At 46.1% G+C, this 23640-nt stretch overlaps 2 protein-coding genes across 2 annotated transcripts in view; one reads left to right on the top strand and one right to left on the bottom strand.

Moving 5' to 3' along the window:
- PEX14 (peroxisomal biogenesis factor 14) overlaps positions 1 to 13281 on the bottom strand; it is an 88841-nt gene extending 75560 nt beyond the window's left edge. The window contains exons 1-2 of the mRNA XM_090024488.1: positions 13194 to 13281; positions 2042 to 2089 (exon numbers count right to left, since the gene is read on the bottom strand). Of these exons, the coding sequence (XP_089880614.1) occupies positions 2042 to 2089; positions 13194 to 13229 (84 nt within the window). The 5' untranslated portion in view covers positions 13230 to 13281. The remainder of the gene's footprint in view (positions 1 to 2041; positions 2090 to 13193) is intronic.
- A 2296-nt stretch (positions 13282 to 15577) lies between these two features.
- On the top strand, positions 15578 to 22668 carry DFFA (DNA fragmentation factor subunit alpha). Its single transcript, XM_090023591.1, has 6 exons — positions 15578 to 15776; positions 16695 to 16856; positions 17517 to 17650; positions 19004 to 19193; positions 19421 to 19569; positions 21505 to 22668. Exons 1-6 carry the CDS (start codon positions 15635 to 15637, stop codon positions 21706 to 21708), a joined length of 981 nt encoding a protein of 326 aa, XP_089879717.1. The 5' UTR covers positions 15578 to 15634; the 3' UTR covers positions 21709 to 22668.
- The last annotated feature ends 972 nt before the right edge of the window (positions 22669 to 23640 follow it).

Here is a 23640-nt window from a genome sequence, read left to right as displayed (position 1 = left end):
TCTTACAGCTGAACTCTAACCCCCCTGCCTACCACCTTCCAAATGAAGGGACTGATCCTGCATGAGAGCTCTAACCTCTCTGCTTACTACTTTCCAAATGAAGGGGCAGATCCTGAGAGTTGCTGAGCACCCCTCAGCCACAGAGGAAGTTGGAAGCATATATCAGATTCCGGTCGCAATTCTTTTTTCACTCCTACAAGTCGGTGAAAACAAGCTTCCCTGCCCCACTAGGGAACATCAGACCAGGAGTCAATGGGGCTCCCCTTGGGTACAGGCTCTCCCTATTGAACTGGTTTTGGTTCCAGGTCAGAGGTTGTTTGGGTATTACTACAAGCATTTTTGCAGCATGTCACCATATGGCTATAAGGCTGCCACATGGACCCATGCCTTGCTTGTATGCATTACTGAGGAGCAAGCACTGTTGTGGGGACAGCGGAGCCACAGTAGAGACTGGAGGCTAGGTCATCTGGCTCCCAGAACTGAACTGCTCATTTAATAAGGCTTCCACAGACACTCAGCTGGAAGCAATAATGACTTTTAGGCAAACATGACAGAGGCTGGGGAAGCTTAATATTAAAAAAAATTTTTAAAAAGGAGAATGGCTCCACCTTTCACGAGGGCTCTAATTAACCCAGAGGCAGGATTCACCATCATGAGAGTGGAGTTTATTTTGAGAGTCTTATAAAAAGTATATTTATAAATAATCTATCTATATTTATATATAGCTGCTATGTGTTTTCTTTCCTCTGAGCAATTATGCAGCAGTATATAAAGGAGGAGAAAGATATTAATTAAGTTGAAGGTAATGTCAGAGTTCGCCTGGAGAGACAGAGTAAACTCTAATCCAAGATCGGCTGAGAAGGTTTTCAGCCCGTTATGGTCTTCCTGAAAAAAATACAATCACAAAGCACAGAATGTCAGCAAGAAAAAAGCAGTTTTGGGAAATCTCAGCACAGAGAGATCCAAGCAATTAGGGTCGGCTTGCAATGATACGTGGCTACAGGGATCTGCGATGCAAGGCCTGACTACTCAGGTCTCCAAATTCACCAGAGTCCATGCGCTCCAGCATTATCTAAGGGAGAGACAAGGGAGGGTAGGACAGCCCTCAGTCTCTAAAAAGAAGACTCTTTCCTTTAAAGCTTTGTTCCCAGAAGCTTCAGACAAAGATTCAAATACAGAAATGGTTTAACACTACCAATACAGGGCCATAATGGAGAGCGGCTGGTGTTTAATATTACACACACAGCACACATAGCTCCCACTGCAGATAGCTTGCATTCAACACGATCACCAAGGGGGAGCCAGAAAAGAGACTTAAAGAGAGGAGTGATGCGTTTAGAGTAGTAAAAGGGCACATGGTTTTGGCAGCGTTTTGATTGGGCTGCAGAGGGCCAAGGAGAAAAACCAGGAGGTTGTAACAAGAAGTTACAGCAGCCCAGGAGACAAAACTGATGGCTTTGTTCCCAACCCACTTCACTGTAGGATTTCACTTGGTTATCATCTCACACAATAATCCCAGAGCCCTTTCCAAAACAGTTCAAGAAGTCAAAACACTGGCTGGCAGCAACCTCTGAGCTCATTCACGGTGAGTTTGAGGGTAGAGTCAGCTCAGGCTGACATTTCTGAACTGAGAGGCTTGTCTTATTAGACAGTACCCTTTAGGACCCCAGCTCAAATCATGCCACAGAGATCTTCCTTCAGTGGGTTCAGACTGCTTACTAATAGGCATTGATCATCAGCATACACACACACATTTAGGACAAACAGCTCTGGCTCAAGGACAGCACAGGTCTCGGATAAGCAGGGAGGCCTGGCTGACCCATATCTAACCCCTGGAAAGGCAGAAGGTGATGGCCAAAGGTCAGAAATCCGAGGTCACCAGACGGGCAGCACTGGACCGTTTCAACCTTTTCTCTCAGTATAACACCTGCTCCAAAAGAAGGAGAAGTACAGATACAAGACGGTGCAACTGAGGGAAACGCTCGTACAACAGGGTTTAATTGTGTGAAAGGAATTATATGCTGCATCTTGATGGACTCACCAGTGATTCTCGGGACGCCGCATTCTCGGGACCAGGGGAAGAGCCAGTCTGCAAGGCAGAGAAAAGAAGTATGAGGTTACATTGCCACCTGATGGACACAGCCAGAAGTGCTTGCATATTCAGGCCGCACAGCACCTAACCACAATCTGGGCACACAGAGCCATTACTGATGTCAATGGCAGTTCTGTCATGGACCAAAGAATCTATACGACCCAAAAGGCTTGAGCCTGAAAGATAATGAGTTCCTGCCACTCCCACTTAAACCAGTAAGGTTGCAGGTGCTTGACACCTCTAAGGACCCATTAGAATTATGAGCCAAAGAGATCAGCGACAGATGGATGAGTCATTAACATTTTGAAAGAAATCTTCCTGTTAACTCAGATTCAGAAGCAAATGGCAGAGAAAGCTAGTGGAAAGGGCATAAGGTAAGAACTTAACATTTCTGGGTTCAAATCCTAGCTGCAATCCTTGACCAACGGCGTCGCCTTGGGCAAGTTACTACTTCATTCTGTGCCTCGGTTTCCTCACATGTAAAATAAGGACAGCAGTTCACCTACCTGTAGTTTGCAATTAACATCTGCAAAGGGCTTTGAGCTCCTCAGGAGGGAAAGGGCTGCTTTAACTCTCCGAAGTAACACTATTACATCGAGGTCAAAGGCACATTTCTTTGCCTCAATGTTTTATTTCCCCCCTAAATTCACTGAATTTAGTCTGGGCTTGTCTCATTTCTGGGAATCAATAATACTTTGCCTTTCTTTAGCACCACTAATCCAAAGATGTCAAACCAATTAAGTAACCAAAGATGTTAATTAATTAAGCCTCACAGAAACTCTGCAAGGTAACGTTACATTTTATCATCCCCATTTTCCACACTTTGAAATAGAGATACCTTTTCCTCCCCACAGTGAAAAGTATTAAGAAATGAATTTGTCAAAATGAAAAACACAAATGTTACTTGTTCCACATGTTTAAAAAAAAAAAAAAAATCAATTAAGCCCAGGTTAGTAATGATAACACCTACATGATGCTTTTCATTTTCAAAGTGCCTTGCATTTAACCTGGGATACCAAGGGAACAGGCACCTTGGGATAAGTTCACAACTCCCCTGCGAGGCTGGTATTAACCCCCTCATGATACAAATTGGGAAACCAAGACACAGAGAAGTGTAAAACATTTGCTTAAGACAGCACAAGTCAGTGGTCAAGCTGGATTTAGATCTCTGGAGCCCCCAGTTTCCAGGCTTAGCTTACACATTATCTGTGGTTGCTCACTTCCCATGCTCAGAGCAGCCGTAACCTTTTAATCAGCGACTGATGTTCTACCTACATCAGACACTATGGGTTTGTCTTTGCTGCTAGAAAGCTAAGCTGTTTACCCCGGAGTACCTACCACGCATTGCTGTCCCGAGATAAAAACACGGAAGTTGTGTTCTGCCACAGGGAGAAATCTCCATAGTCAGGTGCCTCTAGACCCTCCCTGGAGTCCACCTTTTTCACTTTACCTTGTGGCGAAATTAAATAGCCTTACTTCCACCATAGTCTTCTGCAACATGGCTCATGGCTTTGGTCATCCCAAAGTTAAAAAATGCAGCTTTGCTGATAGTAAAGACAAATCTTGAGGTTGGGCTAGAGAGCATGGGCCCTGCCTGCTGGCATAAGGTGAACCTTTGTGTGCAGGCAAGAACCCAGGCTAACCCCTCAAGTGACCCCATAAAGACCCAGAGCAGCTCTCCCTACTCATGCCACACGAGTCATTCCAGCACAATGTGCCACTCTCCCAAAGTGCCTTAACATCTTGCCACCTGAAAAATGCTGAAGAACAGTCTATAAGAGACTTTGGGTAAATCCCAAAATCTTTTATTAGACCAACTCAAATAGCTGGAAAAATTCTTCTTTGCCAGCTTTCGGGTACAAACGCCCTTTGTCAGGCTGAGAAAACCTGACGACGGGCGTTTGTACCCAAAAGCTTGCAAAGAAGAATTTTCCCAACTATTTAAGTTGGTCTAATAAATGATATTGGAGTTACCCAAAGAACCTTGTCTGCCTATGTCCTTAAACTAACACGGCTACAACCTGTACCTCTATAAGAGACTAGCATTTACCACAAGAGGGCACCAGTAACTCATGGACACTGCAGTCTCACTGTTCCCAGCCATCCATGCAGATGCCAGGACTCAGAGATTGGAGTGCATGCTTCCCCTTTCTCCCAGCAGGACACAAAGGTATCAGAGGGTGGCAGTGCATGCCACCCAATTCCAGCTACCACGGACAATACTCTTTCCCTCTCCAGGCTCTTCCACTGCCTTCGTATTTCACTACCTCTTCCATTCCTCATCCTGTTCACCAAGATTTTATGGCAGGGTCAGGAAAGCCATCAAGTGATCTCAAGGTCTCCCCAGTCCTCCAGAAAAAGCGGGAGAAATTTGGATATTAAAACAAAAGTGTAGCTTGCAAGATGTATTTCGATACCAAGATTAAGTTAACAGTTTGGAGACTGAGGATATGTGGGTACCTTTTCAAACATTTTGTTTGGCTGCAGTGCAAGAACATTGATGTCCAGGGGATTAAACACGCTTGGGAGAAGATTTCAAAGAAGGAAATGCATTATTTATTCATTCTCTGTATTACTGTAGCACATAGGGGCTCTAACCAGGGACCAGGATCTCAGTGCTAGGTGCTGTACAGTATATCAAAGTATGGGGGATAACTTACTATTAAGAGTGGTATAAAAGTTTATTTATGACCATATGAGAGGGAAACTGAGATGGGAGCATCACAGGGCCTATTTTCCTCACTACACGAGCCTCGGGAGTGGTTTTCCTATGACTACCCTGTGTGGAAGGCTAGATCAGAGCTCAGGTAATGCCATAAATAAAGGCCCACCTTTGCCAATACCACCCCATTGAAGAACTAGAATGGTCAAGTGTGCAGACTTTCCCTGCCTTGGACAGCTAGTCAGTCCAAAGTTTTAACCAGTTCCCTGGCTGCCAAACACCTTGAACCATCTTCAGCATCAAATGCAAAACCCAGTAAGTGTGGGCAGGTAGGATTCACTCTTTTGAAAATGCTTCAAGTTCCTAAGGACAGTATTAGGTGAATGGGCAACAATCTCTGCTCAGCTTTGCTTGACACAGTTGTACATCTCTCTCTCCAAACTTCCATACCACCACTCCATATTCATGGTTAAGGACGATGTCAGAGACCAGATGTCTGTGAGCTTTGTTCAAAGTCCGCTAAGGTCAATGGAAATGACTGCAACAGTGTTTGGATCAGAACTTCTGTGAACATGCATTGCAGCAGGTGCACCAGGAAACTTCACTCAACTCCCAGAGTCACATGTAGCTACAGAGGCAACTTTCCATGTCATTATTCCTGCTTATGTCATAAGACCTGCTTATGTAAATTGGTTATTTGGAATACAGACACTTTGCCCTTCTGTAACAACTTCCAGGGAACTCAAAGCATTTTTAAACAGGAAATTAGGTCTTCCACACTAATGTGATATTTAACTTCCTTATTCCTACTTTACAGCTATGAAAACTGAGGCTCTGAGAGGTTAAGAGACTTGTCCAGGAGCACACAGTAAATCAGTGTCAAAGTGAAAAAGAAATCCAGGTGCCTCAATCCCCACATCTCTGCACTCACAACAGACCATACATCAACAGCAATACACTACTAATGCCCTAAACACTGCTTATTGTATTCAATCCAATATTTGCTGTGCACTAGTGCTGCATACTTGTGGGACATTTGGCTAGCCCTGGAAGTTGACCAATTCTGGATTTGAAGTGATTCATTCCTGCATATGAAACAAGGGGAAACCAGTGGATGTGGTATACCTTGATTTTAGCAAGGCTTTTGGTATGGACTCCCACAACATTCTCACAGACAAGCTAAGGAAGTATGGGCTGGATGAATGAACTGTAAGCTGAACAGAAAACTGGCTGGAGCATCGGGCTCAGACGGTAGTAATCAATGGCTTGATGTCTAGCTGGCAGCCAGTATCAAGTCGAGTGCCCCAGGGGTCAGTTCTGGGGTCGATTTTGTTCAATGTCTTCATCAACAATGTGGAAAATGGCATAGAGTGCACCCTCAGCAAGCTTACAGATGACACCAAGCTGGCGGGGGGGAGAAGGGGGTAGTTGATATGCTGGAGGGTAGGGTTAAGATTCAAAGTGACCTAGACAAATTGGACGACTGGGCCAAAAGAAATCTCATGAGATTCAACAAGGACAAGTGCAAAATCCTGCCCTTCAGACGGAACAATCCCATGCCTCGCTACAGGCTGGGGGCTGACTGGCTGGGCAGCAGCTCTGCAGAAAGGAGCTGGGGGTTACAGTGGGAAATAGGCTGAATACGAACGAGCAGTGTGGCCTCGTTGCAAAGGTGGCTAATGGCATACTGGGCTGCACTGATAGGTGTGTTGCCAGCAGGTCCACAGAAATGATTATTCCCCTCTATTCAGCACTGATGAAGCCACATCTGGAGTACAGGCAGTCTGAGTTGAAATGTTTTGAGTTACAATATTTCTGAGTATTTACGTTTCTAAATCGACACCCTGTTTCAACTTTATGGCGTCAGTTTCGACTTTACAACGATTGATCCGACGCCAGGCTATGGTTTGCTGCGGCGCTCATCTTCCTGGAGAACATCTGTCCAAACTTCCTTGGACACTTTCTTTAAGAAAGCAGACAAGACTCCAGAAAAACCTGCAACCGAGACTCCTGGGAAGACTCCAGCGAAGAACCCATCAAAAAGTCCAACCAAGAGCCTTTCCAAAAGTCCAGCTAAGTCCCCTCAAAGAAGTCCTTCCAAATCAATGTGATTGTATTTACAATATAAATACATTCATGTAGCTATATTACTCACCTATAATTGATCGAGTACAAAATTCTGGGGTATTTTTAGTGAAAATAGGGTACTGGACCTTGGTTCAGGAACCAACCCCCCATTTATAACATTGTTTCTTATGAGAAAATTGGTTCCGAGTTACAACGTTTCGACTCAAGACGCGGTTTTCAGGACCAATTGTGTCGTAAGTCGGAGGACTGCCTGTACTGTGTTCAGTCTTGGACCTCCCACTACAGAAAGGATGTGGACAAATTGGAGAGAGTCCAGTGGAGGGGAAGGAAAATGGTGAGGGGGCTGGGGCACATGACTGCTGAGGAGAAGCTGAGGCAGCTGGGCTTACTTAGTCTAGAGAAGAGAAGACTGACCGGGGATTTAATAGCAGCCTTTAACTACCTGAAGGAGGGTTCAAAAGAGATGAAGCTGGGCTGTTCTCAATGGTGGCTGATGACAGAACAAGGAGCAACAGTCTCAAGTTGCAGCAAGGGAAGTTTCGGTTAGATATTAAGAAGAATTCTCTCATTAACAGGGCAGTAAAGCACTGGAACCCAGGGAGGTGGTGGAATCGCCATGCTTGGAGGTTTTTAAGACCCGGCTAGAGAAAGCTTTGGCTGGAGCGATCTCGTTGGCGATGGTCCTGCTTTGTGCAGGATGTCAGGCTAGATCAGCATTTTTCAACCTGTGGGTCACAGCCCAAAAGAATACACGTGAACGGGTTGTGAACAAATTTAAAAAAATGTATCAACAAACTTACAAAAATGGATTCTCCTTTAAGTGAGAAAAATGTGAGAAACCATGGCTTTTCCCTTGGAGGCTAGCAATGTTCCAGCTTGTCCCAGCTTGCAAGGGGGCTGCTTAGGGCCTCCCATCCCCCACACATCCCTCCCTGCCCCACACACCCACCTCCTACCCCACGCACTGGAGGGCTGAGGCCTGGGGGAAGGGGCAATGGGTCAGGAATGAGGAGCACTGGGTCAGGACTGGCCATCAATGTTTATAAATGGGTCCTGGTACAAAAAGGTTGAGAACCACTGAAGTAGATGACCTCCTGAGGTCCCCTCCAATGCTAATTTTCTATGATTCTAAAGGCCCTGTAGGAAAACCATATAGGATCCTGAATACTCATCGGGCAAATACTGAAGTGCTCTGATCAAGAACCACCTTGAAACATACAGACTACATGCACCTGCCTAGCTGGACTATTTAAGGTAGTTTTATTGCATCAGCCATGGTTACAACTTTTTAATGTAAAGGGAGACCATACATTTCCCTTGTACAGCAAATGGGATAACTGTATTGCTAAAGGACTGGCCTTATAAGACAGACCACTACTTGAAAATGAGCCAGGGCAGGAAAGAACACATGTTGCTTCCGTCTGATGATTATTTAGCAGACTTGAAAAATTAGTTTGGTGGACGCCAGTGGCCAGATCATCTGTTGCTGGCAGTTTCAGTGGAGAGGTCAGAGACAGTGGCAGGCCTGGAAGGAGGCTGTCTTGATGAGGTTCTGCAGCAGACGGAGGAATTAAGTCTCTATGCATACAAATAAGGGCCTTTCAAGAGCTCTAAAATTTGCTTTAGGTGTCTCTTTTCCAAGAGGGTGGGAGAGACCAAACAGCTGGGTTTGGTTTCAGACCAGAGTGGGTTTGATGCAACTGAAAAGCATGTTTAGCTGCGCATAAAACATTTTAATCCTTGGGTCTTACAGCTCCTTTTACTTCTGTGAGTACAAGGTGCTAGGCCAACAGTGCATTCCATTCACAACATCATCTCTCCAGCTTGGCCTCCACATTAAACTAGACATGGTTGGTCCCTTGAGCATAATCCATTCTGCAGCATTTTACTTCAGGAAAGAGAAACTCTGCCCACTGTCATCACTGCAGTACCCATTTCAGCACCAAGTCCCACTCAGCCATTGACTTTCAAGCCTTTTATGACTCACACAGACTTGCCACAAGCTGATTTCTGGGTTAGTGGATTCTCAGCTTCTGCACATAATTATACAACTAATTAGGTATCATTTGTGTACCAAATCAAGTGGCTTGAAAAATTTAAAATATTATCTAATCCTATAGCACCATCGCCAAATATTTCAAAGATGCTCAAGATTCTCCTGTAGCAAAAGCATTCACAGTTAGCTGGAAAACTGGAAGCCAAGGCTGCTGGCTTGCAAGGCTCAGTCATCACGTTTAGCACCATAGAGTTCACCATCACAGAAATACTGATGTCCTAAGCAAAACTAGGAAACTGATGTTTTAAAACAGCCCTATTCATTTCATCATGCTTCCTCCATTTCTTTTCCCCATCTTTATTATTGGAACACTCAGGGGAAAAAGAGGATCTTTGATGTTATTTGATTATTTCAAAAAGGCACTGTCAAAGGCCTGAGAAGTCTACTAGAAATGTTATGGCCTTTTTGAAAATAGGTATATAACCTTATCAAGAAATGTTGTCTGGACCCCAATATCCCCATGCACTGCTTATGACCAACATACTGCAGCAATGTACTAATACGTGGGCATTATAAAATAAAACTAAGTAGAAACAGATGAGAAACTAAAAGGAAACTGATGGTCCTCTTTTCATTATTAGAGCTAATTACATCCTGGCCAGGAAAAATGCTGAGGACTAAGCAACTAGCAGGTCAAGAAGGGTTATACCATATACCTTTCTGCTTGTGCCAAAGTATGAAACAAAGAGTGTCGATAGTAAAAAGTAAACACTTTTAGTGTAAGTTATTAAGGTGTGCACTCTGCCCTTAGTTGAGGGTGATGTCAAATTTGCCATGATTTCAGTGAGAACAAGATCAGAGTCTACATTAACATATTAGCAGTAAGATTTGTTATGATTTTTATCTTAGCCCAACAATGCCCCCTGCTCCTGCTGCTTTGTCTGAGATTAGAGACTTTGTTCGCTCTCTCTCCCAAATCCTGCCTTACTAAAAAAAAAAAGTCAATGAAATTTGAGAGCACTTAGCACTTCCCAGAATCAAACCTTGTGCAGGACACGCTGCCAGTACCATAGAGAATTGGCAATAAAATTCTAAGAGGGGCAATCAGCTGCAGAAACTGATAGGACTTGGAAAAGACAGACACAGCAGGCAGGCTGCATGCGAGTGCACAGACTAGTACATAAGGAGGGAAAAGAATGCCACGCACAAGCAGGGCTGTTTCTCTGAAGAATGATCTTTAAAGATTACTGCATGGCAATAGCTTCTCCTTAACCACAGTTCAGTGCCACCTCACCTACATGAGTCTAAACACACCTCCAGGCCTGCCCTACACCTCAGCGGTGGCCAGCTGGAATGATGACATTCCAATAGCTTAAAGGGAGTCAGCTGCTTTACGACTGTTTGCAATGCCAGCACCTCTACACATATGATAGTGGAGTCCAGCAAGCAAGAGGTTAACCAGCCCCTTCCACCCAGAATGGCTTCAGGCAGCAGATGCCATTCCTCCAGCAGAGCCAAAAAACATATTTATCTGCTCCCCAATTAAATTAGGTCACTCACACACACAAGTACATATAAATTGCCCTGTGTGGAACAAAATTACCCTCCAGCAGGCTGTATAGGAGAGAAGAGGATTCCATCCCATCTCAAACCCAACAAACATTGACTGATGAGCTAGTTGAGCACTACTATATCAACTTTATGGGGGAAGCAGACAGAGAAGCCAATGAAATTATTTGCCTTGCATCACAGAAGTCAATGCCAGTGCTGGAGTTAAGACCCAGGAAGTTCTCGTGCCCCAACTGCTAAGTCATATTTATTGGGCCTGCACAAAAGGAGACATTTCCATTCCAAACCATCATACTTTCTTTCAAGGCAATGCAGTTCAGGATAACTGAAATAAGAAGACTCATTAGAAGAATGAATTAAGGCAACACCATATACAACCGCATGAGAACTTAGTATTTTTTAAGCAAGCCAACTTTCCAGGGGGTGCGGTCATTCACCAGATTTCTTTGTAGAGCCCCTTGAGCTACTGGTCAGCTCCTGTCCATCCCAGGCATTTACCCACAGTGACCAGGTCTGCCCTATAATGCCCATACCATAACACACCAGCAAGGCCAGTAACAAACCAAGTCCAGCAAAGCTTAGCTTTAACCTGCTACCTTTATCTTTGGACAGTTACACAGATTCAAGTAAAAGGATACATATACATATAAAATAATTTAGCTCCGTTCTATTTCAGTTTAGTATGAATCTGTTCCCAGCTGGCTTAACCTAACCTGAATTCAGCTACTGGGATCCACCCAGGAGTCTCAATGTTTGTCAAACCAGTGCAAATTTGCAGACAACACAAATCAGAGTTGTAACTGCGTTGGTGGCAGGCCTGAACTCCCTCAGTTTCCTTCCTGCTGCCTGAAATCCTTCTCCAGACCTTCACGTCTCCCATCCTTTTTTTTACTATTGCAGCTCCCCCCTCTGTGGTTTCCTTAGGTACCATCACAGGTAAACCTGCATGTATAAACAATAGCTCAAGCTCTTCATCTCCTCTGCAGGCTGCCCCATTCCCTTCAGGATCCAGTTTAAAATAAAAATTCTCCCCATAGTTTTTAAATATCCTCTTTGGCTTTGCCAGAGCCAGTCTCCTGGGCCTTATGTGCCACTACTCCTCTTCCCACTTGGTTTCTGAAGACATGTACATTGAACTCCTCACAGAAAAGGCCTTGCACATTGTTGGTGCTCAAGCTTTCTTCACAGCTGCTCCTGTTGCTTATCTTCTTTACCAACACTCCATCTGGTTTCAAATCCCAGCTGAAAACATATTTTCTATTCCTTGTCTCTCATTATCATTAAACTATAGAAAACCAGGGCTGGAAGGAATCTGGAGATCTCTAACCCAAGCCCCTGCCGCAGGCAGTATCTCTTCCATCTAAATCAACCTAAACAAGTGTTGTGTAACTGCACTGAAACACTTTCAATGACCCATTCCACTGTCTCACTAGATGATCTCTTCCGCTGTTTAAACACCTTGAGAGTTAGCCTGTTATTCCTAATATCCAATCGAAATCATCCATTACTTCTTGTCCTGCTCTAAGTAACCACAGAGAATGACTAATGACCATGCTCTTTATAACAGACCTTTTTTGTATCCAAAGATTGCTCTCAAATCCCTCTTGCCTTCTTTCTTTCACTAAACGACCCCAATTCTTCCAACCTTTCATTATGTAATATATTTTCAAGATATCTAGCCATGCCTGCTGTTCTCCTCTGGACTCTCTTCAACTGGTCCACATGTCTCTCAAAGCACCCAGGACTGGATAAAGCACCTCACCGGTGCTGACCACTTTTCATGCCCAGCACAGATGCTCCTGTTCATAGACTCCAGTATGACAACAGCTCGTTCCAACACTATAACATTGTTCAGTCACATTCAAACTGTGAGCCAGTACAGCCAGTTCTCCGTTTTTTTCCTGCAATACCGCAACACTGTTAGTCAATCTTCATTTTGCATTTAACTGCTCCTTATTGAATATTATCCGTTTCATTTCAGACTTCCCCCCACTCCAAAGTTTTCAAGGTCATTTTAAATCCTCATCCTTTCCCTCCAAAGTTTCTTCTGCCCATAAGGCTCAGTCTCATCCTCCAATTTAATAAGCGTGCACTCGGCTCTATCATCCAAGTTACTAATTACAGCACAGAACAGTGCAAGACCAAGACACATGCCTGGCAAAAGACTGGGAGAGATGCCAGACCCACTTGACGCTGCCCCCAGTTGGACACAGAGCCACAGACGACTCCCACCAGTCTGACGATCCAGTCCACTGCGCATCAACCCTAGGATAGCTCTCATTTCTGTAGCCTCCTCCTTCGTGAGGGGTCCCCACAGCGCTGCTCGCTCCACAGGGTCTCTCACACGCAGCTTGCCCCCGTCATGAGGCTGCCATCGGCTTTGACAACCCCACCGTGGCTACGAGTCGTCCCCTCGCGCTCTTCGAGGAGCTGGCGAATCGTGGCACCTGCTCGGGTGGGGAGGGACCCCAATGGGCCCTGTGCTTCGCCTCTCACCCACTTTTGAGGGAAGGGGGTGACCGTTTTCACCCACCTGAGACCTCACTGGAGCCCGCAATCGCCGCAGGCAAGGCCACTCGGGCCCCCCGAGGCGCTGCTCCTCCAGCAGCCGGGCCACACGCGGCCGCCCCCGCCTGCAGGGGACTGCCCGGGCCCCACGGCGGGAGGCCCCGCAGCCTGCCCCGCCCGCCTCAGGAGCGCCGGGGGAGGGGGCGTCGCACGCGCCTCTGCGGCCTGGGGGGACGCGGCCCCAGCGGGGGAAAGGGGAAGGCGCCGCCGCCGCTTACCTGGCTGGGCGGCTCTGCCTGCTCCGAGGAGGCCATGTTTCCAGACCCGCCTAATCCATCCCCGCCCCGGCCGCCCAGAACGCCTCCCGCGCCCCGCCGGCCCCAGGCAGAAGCAGCGGACCGCCCCACTATCGATCGACCTGAGTGGCCGAGGGGCGAGGGTCGTTTTCCAGTGGGCATTAAAGGTATCGACGCTAATCAGCATGAAGAGGGCTCCACATGTTTATTAGACCAACTCTAATAAAAGAGAGGGGTGTACGCTGCAGCTGTGTTGGTCTAAGGGACTAGGCAGACAAGGGTTTGGGGGTACCTCATCTCTTATTCGATAGACCAACTCAGATAGTGGGGAACATTCTTCTTTGCAAGCTTTTGGCTATAAATACCCTTTGTCAGGCTGAAGGAGCATTTTTTTTTTTTTTGTATTTAATTTGTATCCGAGGTCAAATTAGCCAAAACTAATTCCAAATCCATCTGCAGTTGGTGTGCGCTCTGCCTGGGTGCGATGAACTGTAAAGCACTGTTCATGTCATCCAGGAAGAGCACACACCAACTGCTGAAACTTCCTCAGCCTGACGAAGGGTTTTTGAACCCAAAAGCTTGCTTAAAAATTGTTTTCCAACTATTTAAGTTGGTCTAATAAAAGATACCAGATTCACCCAAAGAACCTTGTCTGCTTAGTAAAGCAGCCGGCACATTTACCCAAAGACCCCTGTCAGCCTAGGCCTTCACATCAATGTTGAGGTTGCTCTGGCTGCAGGGTCTTTAAGGCAAGGTCCACTGCCAGTTATTAATCACTGATGCTTTTAAAGACCCTGCAACCAGAATAAAACCAAGGTCCACTGTCAGCTACTAATCACTATGGTTTTGTTTTGGCTGCAGGCTCTTTAAAACCAAGGTCCACTGACAGTTATTAATCACTGATGGTTCATGCCTATGCATGGTGCATGCCCCATATTTGTTATCTCCCATCATAAACGACATGCATTTCAAACAACTTATGTGCTAAGAACTTGCCTGCACAGTTTAGCTCGCAGGATTAAAGTCAGTCACAACCCCGTAACAATAACTGGTTGCAGCGCAGCAACAAATCCTACCTGCTCCAGTCAGCTGACTTCAGTGGGGCTCTTTTCATGAGTAAACCAACTATCAACGGGAATGAGAACACTATCAGGCCCTCGATTAAACTCCATAAAAAGGATTTAAAAGCCTGTTCCTGCACCACTTAAACCATTGACAAAAGTCTTATTGATTTCAGTGGTGCAGTTGTTGGCTCGCTGTGCATCACTTCCTTGTTTTTGTTTACACACAACTATTTATTATTCATTAGTATTTCATTTGTATAGCTCCCAGAAGTCTGACATGTGCTAAAAAGCACAAATAATGAGAGCGATTTTGCAAACTGTGCAAGTGTGTAACTTTATTCTTGACTTCACTGGACTGCTCAAGTGAGTGTAGATCCTGCCTGCATTGCGAGCTCCTTCCTGGCGTATTTGAGCTATACTGATGTTTGTAAGAGGTGATTCCTTGCTGTGCAAATATTCTTCCTTGTGTATAGTATAGTTGACAGCAGATGCACTTTTTTATAACTCTATTTAATTCATGTGCAAAACACGATGCATTACAAATACATTTCACTATTTTTATGAGCTTTGTTTACGGTAGCACCTTGCTTTATATACATTTGCACTGTTGCCAACAGTCGCAACTTAATTGCAGGTACCTCAACCAGTCAGATTTTTTCTTAAAGCCTGAAGTCCTGGAGTCAAGTGATTTCAGCTTTAATTAAAAAAACAAACAAACTGCAGCCATCACCTCACAGCTGTGCATAAAAGGTGGAAAACATGATCCAGCTTGCATTAAAGACTCAAAACCCGAAGATCATTTAAAAAAAACAACAACCTAAATGTGTTATTAGCAAGTCTTTGCAACAAATCACAGGGAGGATGTGACTCATGGCATTTGCATTCTTGATGGTGACAATGCCTCGTGTGTGTACTATTCATGTTTAGTTATTATTTAGTTGGGGTAACAAAAGGTATTGTATGTACCCAAAGAACCTCCCTGCCTATGTGTATCTACTATTGCATGGTGCCTGTGCATGTTTAGCTGATAACAACCCAGGCCCTTAGCAGATCAGAGCTGGGCCCTGTAAAACTCCAATCCTGACAAAGAAACACCTTGCAGCGCCTGACAGCCGGGGACTAAAGGGAAACTCACTCGTGCTCCTGTCTCTTTAAGGCGGGCGGGCGAGGGGCGGACTGGGACTACATCTTCCAGGAGGCACCGGGGCGACGGAGCGCGGAAGCACCAGAGCTGATGAGAGGGGAGGACTCCACGTCCCGGCATACCTCGCGGCGCGGGCCGGCCGGTCCCAGCGTGCACCGCGCCAGGCAAGGGGATGCGGTTCATTGGCCGTTGCTTCAGTTTCGGGCCGGGAGGCCATGGCAGCGGCGGGGCCGCGGGATGGCGGCGGGGAGGGTGGCGCTGCGCTCGCCTCGCGGAAGCAGTGCCTGATCCGGCGGAACCACGAGCGGGAGCAGCACGGGGTGGCGGTGTCCTGCCTCCGGGAGCTGCGCAGCAAGGGTGGGCTGAAGGGGCGGGGCATGGAGCCAAGAGTGGGGGCGGGGCATGGGGGCGCGGCGGGACCCTGAGCGGGAGGGCGGATGCATAGGTGAGAGGAGCCAAGGGTGGGGGCGGGGCAGGGACCCTCTGAAGCAGTGACTGTTGTGGGGGAGGGGATAAGGAAAGCAGGTGATGGAGTTGGGGAGGGAAGCACGGGGCGCAGCTCCCTTCAGCGGGAACCCGTTGCCCAGCAGCTGGCGCCAGGCCTCGTGCCGCGTGGGATTGGAAATGTGCCCTCGGGAACGTCCCCTGGGCAGCTGGCCCCTGGGACCAAGGCTTTGAGATCGTGACCCTTTAGTGCTGTGACGTGCAGCTCCTGGCTGCGCGAGGAGGGTCTGGGCATTCATGGCCACCTGGCTCAGGAACGAGGTGAATGTCGAGACCTATTGCCGAGTTCCCTAGGTTCAAGGAGCCTGGCACAACTAAACCTCTTGTGTACCCACAGGCACCAAGGTGCCAAGTGCTGCACATGCCAGCATCAGCATTTCCAAAATACAGCTCGTGTCGTGGTAAAGGTTAAACTCGGTAATTGCATTAAAGATTTTTAAGCTGCATTAGAGGAGGAAATTGCTTTGGCTAAATCTACACTATATTTGCTTTGGAGAGTCCAGGCTGTGTGTACTTAGCCTTTGCTCTTCTGCCTGATGACTGAGGAGGCTTGGCTTGCATGTGGAGTTTCTAAGTGTTCAGAGTAATACCTTGATCTCATGTCTCCTTGCTTTGGGCTTTCCTTTCTGGATTGCTGCCTTATGTTTATCATAGGCACTGGCATGTGTTGACGGGGGTCAGGCATGTGGTGCTGGACAGGGGATGCCTCCTGTAGCTGCCAAGGCTGTCTTTGCATCCTTGATTCATAAAAATAAACAATCTCTTCTGCAGCCTGTGATGTTCTAGCCCTTGACAAGACCTGGGAACCCATCACTTTAGTACTGGCAGAGGATGGCACCATTGTGGATGATGAAGATTACTTCCTGTGCTTACCGGCCAACACCAAGTTTGTGGCATTGGCCCGAAACGAAAAGTGGTCCAGCAGGAGTCTAGGTACTGAGTGGTGATGGTGGTAGCTTGTCTGTGAATGTCCCAGAAATAATATCTGCTGATGTTGGGCCAAGGGCTCTTTGCTGGGTGCCCATTTTAGAAATGGTTTCTGCATTCCATCTTCTTAGGTGTGAAGAAAAAACCTATTATGGACAGGTGATATTAATCTTCTGCTACACTAAAAAAAAATCATCTTATTCATCTACATGAATACACTTTTACTGGTAAATGTGGGAAAGGCAAATGACAACAATGAAGAGGTGGGGAGAAAATCTGTGAGCTCTGTAACAAGTCTGTCTTCATGCTTCTTGATAGGCACCAAGAAAATAACTGGAAAAAAAAAAAGTTTAAATGGTATATTCCATTTCTAATCAGTCACACAGATGGGTTGGCCCAAGAGACTACAGCTCCTGAATGGCTTCTGAAAGCAGCATTTTAAACACTTTTTCCATAATTGCAGTATAGGTTTTATAGCTAGGACTCCAACTCAAGGGCAAGAAAACATCAATAGCTCATAGACCAGACGCTGCTTCCTTTATTATACATAACTACTATACTCCCAGTGGACAGCTTCCCACAAGGATCTGTCTGGATTTTGTTGTCGCTGTCTTTGCAACCTTGAGTTCCTTAGTCTTGTGATTCTGGTTATTTCTGTCATGTTAGATGGGGGCACAGCCTGGCTCTCAAGAGAATCCACAGATGAAGTGGATGCCAGTGAAGAGAAGTGGAAACACCTGGCCCGGCAGCTGAAAGATGACTTGTCCAGCATCATTTTGATGTCTGAGGAAGACCTTCAGGTATAATGAGAACTACTACAGAAATCTGCCTACCATCCTTCTCCCCACTCAGTGCCTTTTGGTTTTCTAGTAGTGGGTGAAAATGTAGGAAAGCAAAATCTATCAGCCTGTCCAAATTCAACTGCAGCTGGCTTGACTCGGGTGCTGAAATGAAGTTCAGCTCTGGGGATAACATGCACTTGACTGGCAGTGCAAACTCCAGATTATTCTGTCCTTCCCCTAGACAGACAGTGCTCTTTCCTGGGACCATGTCTTCTCTTGCTTCATCTCTTCTCAGTATCCCTCCCCCTCCACACTTAACACCGTCCTCCTTTTTCCTCCTCATCTTTCTGTGGTGATGCAACATCCTTTTTTCTGACTGCCTGATTAAATTCTTAACTCCTTCCCTGCCCTCCAACTTTACTTGTTCTTTTGGTTTGTATTGGCCCTGAAGGGTGTGGCTGTTCCACCCAGGCCATCCCTACTGATGTGGCATGTTCTTTCCTTCCTCATCTCCAGCTGATTGACCTGCCTCAGGTTCCAGTTTGAGGTTGACTGTGCCTTCTGGCTAGGTCATGTGAAAGTCCCACTCCTGCCAGAGTACCCAAAGTCAGGAAAATAAAATCTTCTGCCTTGTTTGGACTCAGTGCCCAATGTACTTGCCAGGTCCATTTTTCTGCAGGGAGGCTCTGGTGGGGAGCTGTATTATGAGGGCCCCACTTGCTCTCCCCCCAGGAAGAACTGAAGGGCTGCTCAGCCAGCAACTGAAATAGGCTCCTCATCAGCCTGATGCTTGCTTCTGGTATAAGACAATAGGGCAGACTGGATTGGCAGTGGTCCAGTCACTCCTACCTGACCATTGTCAGTCCCAAGAAGAAACCACTTGTATGTTAGACCACTCCCTGCCTCTTTACATTGGCATGTAGTAGAATTTGGTTGTAGTGACTGTACCTTATGGTGCTCATTTAACAATGGAGCAAACAGCCTTGATTTTTTTTTTTTCAAATGCTAAGTGCTGTTGGTATGTGTCACACTCAGATCCAACAGTTCGCATAAACATTCTTATTCCAAAGTTGGGCAGTAATTTCACACCTTTCTGAGTACATTGTGGCTGCTTGTTAAAACTACTGGGATTTATGAGTACTGTTAGAGCTGCTTATAACTAGAATGATTTGCCTTGGCATGGAAGCACATAGCAAAACTTTCTCTCACAGGCTTCTTTCAACAGGGAGACTTTTGCTGCTATGAATGCATCATTTGGGAGGCTGGCTGGGGTTTAGGGCCTCCTTATGCTGTGGATCAAGAAGAGAGAATATTCAAAATGAGGGTTTACCTAAATCATTCCATGTGACAGGAGTCCACTTTGTTACTCAGGTGCTCATTGATGTACCATGCATAGAGCTAGCTGAGGAGCTGTCCCAAAGTCAACCCCAAGTCCAAGTATTACAGGATACCCTGCAGCAAGTGCTGGACAGGCGGGAGGAAGAACGACAGTCAAAGCAGCTTCTGGAACTCTACTTGGAGGCCTTGAAGAAAGAGGGCAGCATCATAAGCAAGGCAGCAGGTAGGAAGGGTTGGGCAGCTAGAAAGAATCTGAAAGGGTGGGGTTGAATTAGAGGAGGAGGGATGGTGGGCAAGCTGCAAGCAAGTCACTGGGGCTGGGAAGGCACTTGTGAGGATGTAGCAGTAGCCGTAGCAGAGGAGAGAGCAAACTCATCCAAAGCATTTGTGCAGCCCTACATTAGCAATCATGCCCGTGGCCACACATGCACTCTTCCTGCTACTCTTCAGAACCAGAAGCAGCGCTCAGAGGGGATGTGGTTGACGCTGGAGCCAGCGATACAGACACCTCAACCAAAATTACACTCAGTGACCAGATACTTACTGCACTGAAAGAAAAACCTGCCCCAGAGCTCAGCTTGGACAGTCAGGATCTGGAGGTGAGTAAAGACCTCCAGCAAGGAGGGCATAGGTACAGAAATGGGGAAATTTCCTCTTGAACTACATCAATAATTGGGGTTCCACAGCTTAAGGCACAAACAGTGAGGTTTTAATGTCTCTGTCTACTTTGCTGCAGCCTCTCTGCCTGGACCTCCCCTATGGTGTCACATTGCCACTTTCCAGACAGTTGTTTGTCAAACTTCCTTCTCTAAAGGAAATACTTGCTTAGAGCTTTGTCAGCCATTCACAGAATATGGTCACCCAGAGTTCAGACTATTTTACCAAGCAAGCTCTTTGAATATGGCGCTGCATTTGGCAGCACTTTGCAATATCTACCAGCCAGCATAATGCAAATAAACCCCTACCTTGGAATTGTGGAGAGTCTTTGGATTTACCTCTCCCTCTACACAAACAAGGTTTCATAGTTGGTAGGGCTGGAAGGGACCTGAGCAGCTCATTGAGTCTGACCCCCTGCCATGGCAGGAAAGAGTACTGGGGTCAAACAACCTCAGCAAGGTGATTTGCCTAGCCTTGTCTTAAAGACCCCCAGGGTAGGAGCCAGCACCACTTCTCTTAGAAGTTGGTTCCAGATCCTAGCTGCCCTGACAGTGAAGTAGCACCTCCTGATGTCTAGTCTGAGTTTATCTTCTGCCAGCTTGTGACTGTTATTTCTAGTCACTCCTGGTAGTGCTGGGGCAAACAGGGACTCCCCCAATGCCTGCTGGTCCCCTCTGACTAGTTTGTAACAGGCCACCAGATCCCCCCTCAGCCTTCTCTTGTGGAGGCTGAACAGGTTCAGGTCCCGTCGCCTCTCCTCGTAGGGCCTGCCCTGCTGTCCTCTGACCATGTTGTCCACATCCCTCTTGAAGTGCGGCACCAGAACTGGACGCAGTACTCCAGCTGCGGCCTGACCAGTGCCGCATAGGGGGGGAGGATCACCTCCCTGGACCTGCTCGAGATGCATCTGTGGATGCAGGACAAGGTGTGGTTAGCCTTCCTGACTGCATCCCCACACTGCCGGCCCATGTTCATCTTGGCATCAGTGATGACTCCAAGATCCTTTTCTGCCTCTATGCTGATAAGAAGGGAGTTCCCCAGCCTGTAGGTATGGTTCTGGTTCTTCCGCCCCAGGTGTATCACCTTGCGCTTGTCAGTGTCGAATCCCATCCTATTCTCATCCGCCCACCCCTGTAACCCGTCTAGGTAGCCTATTCCCTCCTCCTAATGTGCCCACATCCCCCCACATCTTAGTGTCATCAGCAAATTTTTAACAGGGTGCTTTTTACCCCTTCGTCTAGGTCGAAGCACATTGACCTTGTTTGGCAAGAATTAGCATTCAGTGTCCTGTTGTGAGGTTTTGCTGGACTTTTCCAGATGCCAAGCAGATTAAAAAACCTAAGGCAACAAATTAGGGCTGACACACAAGAGTGTTAAGCCAGGGATTTGTGTTCCTTACGGATAAAAGTGCCAGGGGGCCCCAGTTGGGTATAGAAATTCAAATGTTTACCTAACTGAATGGTCCATCAGGCTTGCATATCTGATGCCACATAAGGAGGACATATGCCTAGTCTCACATAGAGCCATCTTTGACTCGACCACCTAAACGATCAGGTTACCCATGTACAGCCGAGTTGACAGGAGTCAGCTTTCAGCATGTCTAGAGCAGGGATCAACATCATGCCCCTGGAACTACTGCAAAATGTCTCAGTTGTCCAGCTATTGCACCCTTTTTCCACAGAGTGCCTAGTTTTGATTAAATATATCAAATCTGTTATTAGCAATTCAACATCTCTTTCATGATGACCCACCTGTTCTCGGTGGGGGAAGGGTTGTGCTTCAGGAGGATGTGTTGCTAGAGGAAGTTCTAGCTGCTGCAGGAGACAAGCTGTCAGCAGTAGGAGTCTGTATGTCAGTAACTTCTATTTCTGTCACAGTTGGTTTTCAAAGAAGACACGGAAGTCTTGGCTCTGGCATTAAGCTGGGACAAGCAAAAGACTGAAGCTCTCCAGCAGGCCTGTGATCAGGAGCTTTCAAGGCGCCTACAGCAAGTGCAAGCTCTACAGTCGCTGAGGAGCATGTCAAAGGTCAAGAAATCACTGCCCTGGGGAGACTGGCTAAGTTCAAAACGCAGGAAGTAAGAAACTTTGTAGACCTGCTGCTGGCAGTGCTTTAGGTATCAAGGAAACGTGTCTCTGGGGCACAAGAGGCAAAACAAACAAGTGGTATATTGCAGTCTTAATACCACACTTTGCTGTTCACGCTATGCACTAGCTTAAGCAAACTGAGAAAACTGGGCTTGCCTTGACAGTTAATTCCTGTGGCATGAGACTCTAGGATGTTGTATAACCAAAGGCATTATGGAAGGGGAAGAGGGGAGGTTAAGAATCAGAACTTCAAGTAACTTCTGTGAACACAATCATTGTCTTGCTAAATGCAGTGGAGAGAAGGATGCAGGACCGGGAATCTGGAGCTCCTGATTGCTAACCATGGCTCCGACAGTCTTGGTGGCTACAAGAAAGTCACTTACCTTGTCTTTCCTCTCAACTTAAAAGAGAATTATGTACTTCACAGGGGTATTGTGAGGCTGAGTTAATGATTAGAAGGCACAGAGGATCACTATGTAAGCATTCATTTCTATACCAAGTGCTGAGGTCATGCAGGAGGGCAGACCATACCTACTTGTTCAGTTTAGAGTTATAATGTAAAGTGCAGCAATAAGCAGAGCGCTATTCAGTGCTCATTCCTGGGGGGACCTAGTAAGGTTACCACACTCCCCAGCAACTGCTCTTTTGGCATTGACTAACTCCCAACCTGGGCTCCTGGCACTTGACTTCAAATTTCACATTACAATTTTGGCTAGTTGAGCAAGAGTTTAATCAAATGACTTTTAGCCTCTAACACTTTGCATTTCTGGTCGGGAGACTGGTGTGAGAACTATTATTTGTGAAATGTTTCGAGGATAAAAAGCTTGGTTAGAAGTCCTCTTGCACAAAATTAATAGTGGGGCTGTCTGTATTTCTGTCTTTATCTTTGATACAGCATCATGACCTTATTCATATTGATTGACTCTTTTAATGATTAAAATATTTTTAAAGGCATTGAAACCTTTTGTACCCTACTACTAAGCTAACTTCCGGTGAATATATATATATACATGCACATATTATGTGACTTGTTCATCAAGAACATAATTTTCTAATTCATAGATATACCTTAACTTCTCCGAGGCACCAGGGTGTGGTAGGGGAACTTTCACGGTCTGGGTGTTTCTAATTGAAGACGGGGTGGCAAATAACTTCCTCAAGGGCATCACTTAGCTTTTGCCAGCAACATTAGCAACTTTGCACGAAAACACAGTTCAGTCCTGGGAGAGAGAGAGGTAACAATTCTGAAACATTTAAAAAAAAAAAAAAGAGGAGCAGAATCTGGTTTTAATAGGTATAATAGGCAAATCCAGCTACGTGCATAACCCATTAATCTAACATTTAGGTTAAGCAATGCAGTATACTAGTTGCTAAAAATATAGAAAAAGCCAAATGCTCAAATGTGCCCCTTGTGTATAGAAATTGCAATCTAGCTTTAATGAATGTGCCATAAGCGCAATGCAAGTGTAGTTGTAATAAACATGACCCCAGTCATTTGTAGTGCCATTATATAAGGTAGGCAAAAATCCACTGCTTTAACACAATTATAAGAAGCTACGATTAACTCTTTTATTTCATACAAAACCTTCCTGAATCTTAGTTAGAGCAACCAGGAGATAATGGTAGTGGGGTGTCACACTTCCCTTAACAGGAAACTGCAGGACTTAATTGCCAAATACTACTAGTGTTCTGTTGTTTAAGGGGGAAAAGCAACATTGGCCTTTGCTTTAAACTGCCTTTCTCTTTTGAAATGAGACAAATTAGGGAAAGTAATAATCTCTCACAACACTTTTCTTCTGACAGTTTAAGCAGTAGCAAGATGATAGTTTTCCTGCTACTGTAGGGATAGTATTTAGTCTATTATATGCTGTCCTAGGAGCTATGCGGAAGAGCAGATATACATCAGAAATGCTGTTCAGGCACATC

The sequence above is a fragment of the Crocodylus siamensis genome, chromosome 12 (assembly GCF_052110815.1).
Source record: "Crocodylus siamensis isolate JL-2025a chromosome 12, ASM5211081v1, whole genome shotgun sequence".
Taxonomy (NCBI): domain Eukaryota; kingdom Metazoa; phylum Chordata; order Crocodylia; family Crocodylidae; genus Crocodylus; species Crocodylus siamensis.
This window is presented reverse-complemented; position numbering and strand designations above follow the sequence as displayed.

Excerpts from the sequence above, each read along its gene's own strand:
- DFFA (XM_090023591.1), top strand. The coding sequence starts at position 15,635 with ATGGCAGCGGCGGGGCCGCGGGATGGCGGCGGGGAGGGTGGCGCTGCG. Across the intron at positions 16,857-17,516 it reads GTGGTCCAGCAGGAGTCTAG|ATGGGGGCACAGCCTGGCTC; the intron begins GTACTGAGTGGT and ends CTGTCATGTTAG. Across the intron at positions 17,651-19,003 it reads TGTCTGAGGAAGACCTTCAG|GTGCTCATTGATGTACCATG; the intron begins GTATAATGAGAA and ends TTTGTTACTCAG.